Genomic DNA, 10,801 nt, shown 5'->3' on the forward strand with positions numbered 1-10,801 from the left:
TATTTGGTAAAAAATATTTTTATTGATAGATTTATGATTATGACAATGAGACGAGCACATAGAAACTTGTTTCATCAAATTCTGATATCTCTAGGTCCGTATTTAAGCCGTCCAAGTTTGTTTATTTTAAAAAAAAATGATTAAATTTTTGGGACGAATCTCTGGATTCGTCCCAAAATTTGGGACGAATTCCTGGATTCGTCCCAAATTTTGGGACGAATCCAGAATTCGTCCCAAACCTAAAATTATTTTTAAATAATTAAAATGAAACACGTAAGGCTTAAATATGGACCTAGAGACCTCGGAATTTGATGAAACAAGTTTCTATACATTCGTATCGTTGAGGTGATCGTAAATACGTCATCATCCATAATTTTTAAATATTATTTTCAGTGATTTAAATTTTTAACACTAAATTAGGTCAAATTGGGATTAAAAAATTTCAAATATATATATATTTGGTAAAAAATATTTTTATTGATAGATTTATGATCATGACAATGAGACGAGCACATAGAAACTTGTTTCATCAAATTCCGATGTCTCTAGGTCCGTATTTAAGCCGTCCAAGTTTGTTTATTTTTAAAAAAAATGATTAAATTTTTGGGACGAATTCTGGATTCGTCCCAAAATTTGGGACGAATCCAGAATTCGTCCCAAAATTTGGGACGAATCCAGAATTCGTCCCAAACCTAAAATTATTTTTAAATAATTAAAATGAAACACGTAAGACTTAAATATGGACCTAGAGATCTCGGAATTTGATGAAACAAGTTTCTATACATTCGTATCGTTGAGCTGATCGTAAATACGTCATCATCCATAATTTTTAAATATTATTTTCAGTGATTTAAATTTTTAACACCAAATTAAGTCAAATTGGGATTAAAAAATTCCAAATATATATATATTTGGTAAAAAATATTTTTATTGATATATTTATGATCATGACAATGATACGAGCACATAGAAACTTGTTTCATCAAATTCCGATGTCTCTAGGTCCGTATTTAAGCCGTCCAAGTTTGTTTATTTTTAAAAAAAAATGATTAAATTTTGGGGACGAATCTCTGGATTCGTCCCAAAATTTGGGACGAATCTAGAGATTCGTCCCAAACTTTGGGACGAATTCCTGGATTCGTCCCAAAATTTGGGACGAATCCAGAATTCGTCCCAAACCTAAAATTATTTTTAAATAATTAAAATGAAACACGTAAGGCTTAAATATGGACCTATAGACCTCGGAATTTGATGAAACAAGTTTCTATACATTCGTATCGTTGAGCTGATCGTAAATACGTCATCATCCATAATTTTTAAATATTATTTTCAGTGATTTGAATTTTTAACACCAAATTAGGTCAAATTGGGATTAAAAAATTCCAAATATATATATATTTGGTAAAAAATATTTTTATTGATAGATTTATGATCATGACAATGAGACGAGCACATAGAAACTTGTTTCATCAAATTCCGATGTCTCTAGGTCCGTATTTAAGCCGTCCAAGTTTATTTATTTTAAAAAAAAACGATTAAATATTTGGGACGAATCTCTGGATTCGTCCCAAAATTTGGGACGAATCCAGAGATTCGTCCCAAACTTTGGGACGAATTCTTGGATTCGTCCCAAACCTAAAATTATTTTTAAATAATTAAAATGAAACACGTAAGGCTTAAATATGGACTTAGAGACCTCGGAATTTGATGAAATAAGTTTCTATGCATTCGTATTGTTGAGATGATCGTAAATACATCATCATCCATAATTTTTAATTATTATTTTCAGTAATTTGAATTTTTAACACCAAATTAGGTCAAATTGGGATTAAAAAATTCCAAATATATATATATTTGGTAAAAAATATTTTTATTGATAGATTTATGATCATGATAATGAGACGAGCACATAGAAACTTGTTTCATCAAATTCCGATGTCTCTATGTAGATATTTTTTAAAACATCTATAGATTGATACTAACTAAAAATGTGTTGTGTACTGAACGTTTGTAAATTAGTGTCCGAAAGCTTAAATAAGGACCTACAGATCTCGGAATTTGATGAAACAAGTTTCTATGCATCCGTATCATTGAACTGATCGTAAATACGTCATCATCCATAATTTTTAAATATTATTTTCAGTGATTTAAATTTTTAACACCAAATTAGGTCAAATTGGGATTAAAAAATTCCAAATATATATATATTTGGTAGAAAATATTTTTATTGATAGATTTATGATCATGACAATGAGACGAGCACATAGAAACTTGTTTCATCAAATTCCGATGTCTCTAGATCCGTATTTAAGGCGTCCATTTTTGTTTTATTTTTTTAAATAATTAATTTTTTGGGACAAATCTCAGGATTCGTCCCAAAATTTGGGACGAATCCAGAGATTCGTCCCAAACTTTGGGACAAATTCCTGGATTCGTCCCAAAATTTGGGACGAATCCAGGATTCGTCCCAAAACTGAATTTATTTTTAAATAAATAATATCAAACACCTAAGGCTTAAATATGGACCTAGAGACATCGGAATTTGATGAAACAAGTTTCTATACGTCCGTATCATTGAGCTGATCATAAATACATCATCATCCATAATTTTTAATTAATATTTTCAGTTATTTAAATTTTTAACACCAAATTAAGTCAAATTGGGAATAAAAAAATTCCAAAAATATATATATTTGATAAAAATATTTTTTTTTGATAGATTTACGATCAGGACAATGATACGAGCACATAGAAACTTGTTTCATCAAATTCCGATGTCTCTAGGTCCGTATTTAAGGCGTCCAATTTTGTTTTATTTTTTTAAATAATTAATTTTTTGGGACAAATTCCTGGATTCGTCCCAAAATTTGGGACGAATCCAGGATTCGTCCCAAAACTGAATTTATTTTTAAATAAATAATATCAAACACCTAAGGCTTAAATATGAACCTAGAGATATCAGAATTTGATGAAACAAGTTTCTATGCGTCCGTATCATTGAGCTGATCGTAAATACATCATCATCCATAATTTTTAATTATTATTTTCAGTGATTCAAATTTTTAACAACAAATTAGGTTATATTTGGATTAAAAAATGCTAAAAATAAATATATTTGGTCAAAAATATTTTTATGGTTGTATTTACAATCAGGACAATGATACAAATGCATAGAAACTTATTTCATCAAATTCTGATGTCTCTAGGTCTGTATTTAAGGCGTCCCATTTTGTTATATATTTTTTTAAAATAATTAAATTTTTGGGACGAATCCAGGATCCGTCCCAAAATTGAAAATAATTTTTAAAAAGGTAAAATCATACACCGAAGGCTTATATCTTGACCTAGAGACATCGAAATTTCATGAAATAAGTTTCTATACGTTTGTATCGTTGACCTGATCATAAATATGTCTTCATCCATAATTTTTAATTAATATTTTCAGTGATTCAAATTTTTAACAATAAATTAGGTCAAATTGGGATTAAAAAATTCCAAAAATAAATATATTTGGTTAAAAATATTTTCATGGATATATTTACGATCAGGACAATGATACAAACGATAGAGACTTGTTTCATCAAATTCCGATATCTCTAGGTCCGTATTTATTCTTTCTAATTTTTTTCCTCTTTTATTTAAAAATAAATAAATTCTGGGACGAATTCCTGAATTCGTCCCAGATTTTGGGACGAATCCAGGGATTCGTCCCAAAATTAGGAACAAAAACATATTTGATGCTAAAAACCCTATATCTACATCTCATCCCGATTCCTATGTTCTTCCCCATTTCTTTCTCCCCCGTTCCCCCTTCCAACATGCGATTTCCAGGGTTTCGGCCACATCTCCGACCGACGACGGCGTGATCTGCGACAACCGCTTGCTCTCCAGCGGTGGAAGGTTTTCGATTGGTAAGCCCACTGCTCTCGGATCTCCCTCTCTCGGCGACGGCGCGGGCCTTGCCGTGGCTGGCCGAATCTTGTCCGCGTCGCGGGGCTGCCTGCAGTCGACCGCCAGGCGCGTGCTGGAAGCAGAGAACGATCCGTTCTGTTGTTGGCGATCAGTCGAGTTTCCAGAAACAAAATCGAAGTCTCCATTCTGTTGTTGGCGATCAGTCGCTGGATCGTGGTCGAATCCGGTGTCAATTGATGGTGAGGAAGCCCAGCAGCAGTTGCTGCGCCATCTGCGAGGGTTCAAATCTGGCATCAATTTGTGCTCCCTGCCACAAGCTAGTGATTTCTTTTGATCATCTTTGATATGGAGCTGGATATGGGCAATTGTCGGTATGTAGTGATATAATTTCAGAAATTTCAGGTTAAACGAGTACAGCCCTCTGTTGAAATCTCTGAATACCGTCTGTAAATCTCATTATTCGAAGCTGGACGATTTGCTCGCCAAGAAGGTTAGCCTTCAAGCCTGTTGTCTGTGGCGTTTTGACTTTGTATTGTACTACACTAGTGACTTTCAATTTCAAATTTTCCCGAATGGTACCACTGTATTTTCATCTCGTTTGAAAAAAAAAACTTTATTTCGCTCAATTGTTTTTACTAATGGATTTTTCTTCGACAGCTTTTATGCTCTTTCTTTTAGGTGAAATGTAAGTTTATTTTCGTTAAATGTTTTGCTGTTTGTGTTTTAGAGGAAAGCAGATCAGCAGATTAACTGGAGAGTGATGCAAAATGTGGAACTCAAGGCATTGAAGGAACGGCTAACCTACTTGAAGAAGAAACTTGCTGAAGGTTTGTTTCTTTGTAGGTAATGCAAGTTAAAGCATCCCTTCTTGCAGCAAGGATGCTTCATTATGTTGCGGTTCGATTTTCTTGAAACTGATATTGCTCTTGCAGATAAGGCTAAGGTTTCCAAAGAATCAAATGATCTGAAGTTGAAATATGGGTCATTGGAATTAGCATTTTCTATAGTGAGATAATTTTACTTTTATACTCTTCCTACACTTATTCGTCCTTTCTTCAATTGTATGCTTCTAATATGTCTGAACTTTTGTTAATTATTCATGTTTTAGATGAAAAACAAGCAAACAGAAGTATTAGATAAACTCAGTAGCGATCTTATGTCCAAAATCTCAAAATTATTTATACACATCTGAATTGTAAGATAATATAGCTATGTAAAAGAAATCAAAAAATATACCAATTAAGATTTTCAAAATTAATTGTACACATCTGAATTTAGAACTATCAAACCATAAATCAACTTTTTTTCATGATATGCATCTTTTCCGTATTAAAAGGCAATCTAATTTAAACAAAGCCAAGTCCCTTCATCAGCCTATCTTAATTATTAGTACCACATATACAAGATGTCCACATAAAAGCATAAAAGAGGAGAGGATTACAAGGAGGATGTGAAAAGAATCAATTAGGCGAAATTAATAAAAATGATCAACAAGCATCCAACAACTTTTGATGCCATCATTTTGCTTAATTTTTATAGTTTGATAAATGAGCTCCGAAAATATATCCTTTTTGGTCGTCCTAACGTTTTGTGACACTTTACAATTAATCATATTTGCTTAGCAATAAGTAAACTTTGTACCAAAAGCAAGTGATTGAACTTACTAGAGAAAAGAACTAGTGTAAAGAACAGTAGTTGTGTCTTAGACTCCTAGTCCAGGATCCATAGTAAGTTTCAACTAAAATACATAGAAATTAGCAACCGTTTCACTTAGATGAGGATCAGGTGCATGAAAGCTAAAGGAAGAAAGATTTGCATATTCACCATGAAAACCATCATTAGTTTACAGAAATTATTTGCATATTCACAGAAATTATTTTAAACATTCTTTAGTTTACATTAAACACCAAAATACAACCAAACCAAGGACAAAACTATAAATTCAGCAAATTAAAATGAAAAATAAAGTGAACAAAGTGAGGAAATTTGAACCCTAATACCATACTACACAAGATCTCTTTCTCTCTCTATATATATGATGTGCCAATTATATTAGGTTGTATCATAGTTACGACACTTGTACTTAGCTTCACGATAATTCTTATACTTTTATTTACCGTTGCTATCACATGGATGGTTCATATCGTTGGTAAATAGGGCATTTATTTGAATGTTTAAGGAATTTCACAGTTATGTCTTTTTTCCAATCGTTCTTGTTACATGGTCATATCGTATCATATTTACAATCTTTCTTGTTACACATGATCTGGTTTATTTGTTTGTTGTTATGTAGGCAAAGGAGATTTGATGGGGAGCAAAGCTTTTGTGGCAGACGAAGATGACTTGATGTATTATTAGTTTATTTACCTTCTTGATGGATGATGAACTTATATAACATTGGGTTGTTGAACTTTGTATAATATTTTCTAGAAGCTTGAACAAGATTGTTGAGATCTTTATATTTGTTGAATTATGAGTTGAGTTCAATTATTAATATTGTATGTGAAATTAGGATGTGTTGAATGTATATTATATGTTATTTGAATTTGGTGTTTATGTATCTATGGATTGAATTGTAGAAATAAATTGAATCTGGAAAAAATATTTAATATAGGGACGAATTTGGCGACGAAAATGATTTGTCCCCGTTCTATCATAATTAGGGACAAATTTATTTTCGTCCCAGATTTCGTCCCAGAATCAGATTCGTCCCAGATTCTGGGATGAATTTGTGGATTCGTCCCAGATTCTGGGACGAATCCACAAAATTCGTCCCAGAATTTGGGACGAATTCTGGGACAAAATTGAATTATTAATATTTTCATGAAATTTGGCAATTTTTGTTGCCAAATTTGTTGCCAATTTTGCAACAAATTTATATTCGTTGCAAATTTAGGGACAAAAATGGCAACAAAACATATTTTGTCACCGAATTTGTCCCCAAATTCGTTGCAATATTAGGGACAAACTTCGCAACAAAAAAAAATTTGTCTCCGAATTCGTCCCCAAATTTGTTGCAAAAATAGAGACAAATTTGGCAACAAAACTTATGTAAACTCGTCCCCAAATTCGTTGCTAAGTTTGCAACAAAAAAATTATTCGTTGCAAATTTGTATGCTTTTTTGCAACGAATTTGGGGACGAAACTTTTATTCGTCGTGAATTTCGTCCCCAAATTCGTTGCCAAATTTGCAACAAACCATTATGTGAATTCATCCCCAAATTTGTTGCTAAATTTGCAACAAAAAAATTATTCGTTGCAAATTTGTATATTTTTTTGCAACGAATTTGGGGACGAAAATATTATTCGTCGCCAATTTCGTCCCCAAATTCGTTGCCAAATTTGCAACAAACCATAATTCGTTCCAAAAGTTGGCATCAACCATTTTGGGACGAAAAAATTTTCGTCCCTGATTTCGACCCAAAAAATTTTGCAACGAATTATTTTTTAAAATTCGTCCCAAAATTTGTCCCTAAAAGTCTTATTTTTTGTAGTGTTGAGTGTAGTAGTTATCGGAGCAGCTTTTGGGTGTTGTAGAGTCATTTATCGAGCAACACATAGGAGAGAAACTTGTTTGAATTGATGTGTTCAAGGTGATGATCGAAACCCCCTTTTATAGCCCTATCCAGGCATCTAGATCCTTCCCCGGGCACTTGGAGTGTGCTGACGTGGTGTGCTCTTATCGAAACTTCATCCGAGAAGTTTATCCATGTCCGGGAGCCTAGACCACCTCCGGATACTTGGACCGCTAATGTGTGTTGGCTAATCGACACACTTAAACTTAGCTTGCAGATAAACTTTGCTAGTCCAAGGACCTGGATGGGTACCTGGGTGTCTGGACCATCAGGGTGCCTTCTGTGAAGGAGGTTGGCCAAACTAACTCGAGCACTTGGACTAACTTTGGGTGCCTGGTCTAACTTTGAGCTCCCAGACTACTTTAGGCACCTGAACTTTCGGGCGCCTAGATAGGCTCCGGGCGCCCAGAGCCTTTTTTCCTGCCTTTTATTTATCTACACCAAAGAATTAGAAAACATGCAATAACATGTAAAGGTAATTTTGACAGACTCCAGACTATCTGGTCCTGAGTCTACCAAATATCAAAACACAAGTTTGATTAGCTAGTACCAATAGAATCTAGTATTGTGCTCACCTCCAGTCGGTACTCCCAGGGGAGGCCTTCTAATTAGATATCCAATTCATGTCCGATCGGACCTACCATTCTGACTTTTTGGCTCACCCCCACTCCAGGTTATAAAAAGTACCACCCTATAGGCCCAGGTACATGTACCTATGTACACACATTCATTTCCATTAATGTACTACTGTTTATCTTTTATATCTATCTCACCGGAGACTAACTTAAGCGTTGGAGTGCACGAACCAGGACACCCCTAATCGTCTATCTAACACTCTGTTTCTCTTCTCCTATCTTCTAATAGTCTTGTAGGTATCGTTAATTATCCGGAGACTTTTTTACATTTTAAACTCCCACTTCTTGTTCTTTCCTTAAAGTCCAACAATTTAGTTAACTTAGAAGACAACTCACCTTCTTCTTACTCTTAGTTATGCCGACTTAGTCAATATCCGTGACACCTCATCGGTAGTCCAGCCTTCATCGATTTCAAATAGGATCAACCTAAATATAAAATTCTAAACACCTTCTAGTATTTAGAAATGACATGTAAAGTTAATGAGTATCATCCAAAAGAGAGTGATAGAAAGAAAATTATATTCAATCAAACTACTCCTAGTCAATTAAATTATTTAATTAAATCATTGCAAAATAAAATAAAATAAAATAAATGCACATTTCCTTTTATTAAAATTCCTTGATATATATATGAATGCTCAACTTAGCACTTCATATACATAATACATGTTTAATAGGGTTTGTATAACTCGGTACAATTTTTTTCTATAAGGGTCAATTCCATTTTTTCTAGATCATGTCCAACCAAAACATCTTGCTGCATAACATTTCCAAAGACCTGTATACCATTCGTTCCCCTTATCACCATGCATTTTACATTGTTACCAAGCCACCTAAACAGGTTTTCAGGGCTCACCCTGAAGTCCCCCAACTGTCCAGCAAATGAGAACCACAACCCTGGCAGAGTCTCCTCTTGCTCCGTTGAGCGCACACGGAAGCACAATTTGAATATGCCTACCGGGGTCACAGTCGATAATGTTACGTAATTCGTCAATTCGCTCACCAATTCGTCCACCACTTGATTGTCTAGCATGGTCATGACGGTACCGGAGTCGAAGATGATGTTGCCAGCCCTTAACTTGGACCTCCTAGTATTGTACTCAATGTCAAACTCACCCGGGAGAGAGATGGTATCAAGTTGCACGGCATAGAAGTCGTCATTTGTCATAAGCGGCGTGACGGTTGCCTTTCCGGCGACCGTCGGTTTGCTCTGTCCCAAGAAGAGCCTGCTACCGTATCCCCCATCGAGCAAGTTCAGGCAATAAGAGAAGTACTTTTTGATGTACTTAGGAGCAAGCTGGTTGATCAGAGACGGCGAAGAGGGGCCCAAACCAATGAAGCAGCCCCAATCGTCGCCAAGGGTGCTCAAGGACCGGGAGTTGCAACCGAATACCACATTTGGAATGGATATATCTAAATGGGTGAAAGTGAAGGTGTCTGAGGATAATATTCCGTCGATGTTGGAGCCATCGCCATAGGAGTAATGGTACTGGCACTTCCGATCAGTACTGCAATAACCTTGACTAAGGCTCCTGCACTCATTAGAAAAGCAGGATAACTTGTTATAGGAGATGGATGCACTACTATTGAATAGGACAGCAGTGTTATTGAAGCACTGGCAGCCCACGCAGTTGACCCAGTTGAGGTCGCTGCCGGTGTCGACCATGCCCCACACAGATTGTGGGTTTGGCATGCCCATGCTGAACCCCATCAAGAATTCCCCATCATCATAGCGAATGTCGATTTCCATGTCGACAGAGGTCTTCATGGCGATGCGCTTGTCTATGTAGCTAGCTCGGTTGATTGAGCGGAGGGCGGCAGCCTGTAGGCGATCGAAGGGCGTCATCGAGCTATTGTATAGTGGCGACTTAGGGGAGTCGCGGTGAACCAACTCAACATCGAAGACAGTGTCCGTCGAGATAAGGGCCGGCACGAAGGAGATCAGTAGGAGGAGTCGAAAGAAGGTACTGATGGCCGTCATTGCGAAAATTAATGAAGATTTATTTTCAACTGGTGCGTGGATTTTATAGAGAGCGGCAATGACAAAAAAAGATGTTTAATTAATGGGAATTGATGATAAAATTGATTGAATAAAATTTAGAAGGAAGTTAGATTCAGAATCACAATTAACTTAAAAAATCTGAGAGTAATTGGAAATTAATAAGAGCTAGGCATTTCCTCAATTCGATCACATGGCAAAAATATATATTTAATTATTTATTATATAATTAATTGATTCCAAAATCAACCGTGTAAGTGTCCTTCAACACCTTCCAACTAATTGATATGTATTTGGAAGGAACTTTGCTCACATTCCAAGTTTAGTTCAATTGTTTTAATTACATTTAATGCATTTAGAATCTATACATGGAGTGTCTCCATATTATTTTCTGCCGATAATGGAGCTTCCTCCGATAATATGATTTGGCTTGAGACTTACTGGATGTCTACCAATCAACCTTCGGTATTGACAATGATGCTCCTATATAGATCAATATGTATTGGTGTAGCCAAAATTTTTAATCCGAAGCCGAATTCAATAAATTAAAAAAATTAATATAATACAAAATCAGATTATCCAACTTAAAAACTCAAAAATATTTTTAAATTATAATTTGAATTTTAAAAATTTCAAACATGAGTGTAGGGCAATTTTCACAATTCAAAACTTGAAATTTC

The 10,801-nt window shown here is 34.9% G+C and overlaps 1 protein-coding gene and 1 long non-coding RNA gene across 4 annotated transcripts; one reads left to right on the top strand and one right to left on the bottom strand.

The window, feature by feature from the left end:
* Positions 1 to 4,006: 4,006 nt before the first annotated feature.
* On the top strand, positions 4,007 to 6,406 carry LOC122001935. 3 transcript variants are annotated; one of them, XR_006117527.1, is made up of 4 exons: positions 4,007 to 4,402; positions 4,640 to 4,739; positions 4,845 to 4,918; positions 6,206 to 6,406. It is a non-coding gene; the product is annotated as an uncharacterized LOC122001935 (long non-coding RNA). The 3 variants fall into 3 exon arrangements; XR_006117528.1 differs by having other exon boundaries at positions 4,007 to 4,151; positions 4,315 to 4,402; positions 4,845 to 6,406; XR_006117526.1 differs by having other exon boundaries at positions 4,845 to 6,406.
* Positions 6,407 to 8,792: 2,386 nt separating this feature from the next.
* On the bottom strand, positions 8,793 to 10,103 carry LOC121999580 (probable aspartic protease At2g35615). The gene has a single exon (XM_042554242.1). It carries the CDS (start codon positions 10,101 to 10,103, stop codon positions 8,793 to 8,795), a length of 1,311 nt encoding a protein of 436 aa, XP_042410176.1.
* Between the last annotated feature and the right edge of the window lie 698 nt (positions 10,104 to 10,801).

This window comes from Zingiber officinale, chromosome 7A (genome assembly GCF_018446385.1).
Source record: "Zingiber officinale cultivar Zhangliang chromosome 7A, Zo_v1.1, whole genome shotgun sequence".
NCBI lineage: Eukaryota > Viridiplantae > Streptophyta > Magnoliopsida > Zingiberales > Zingiberaceae > Zingiber > Zingiber officinale.

Coding starts and splice junctions, on each gene's coding strand:
- LOC121999580 (XM_042554242.1), bottom strand. CDS start 10,103: ATGACGGCCATCAGTACCTTCTTTCGACTCCTCCTACTGATCTCCTTC.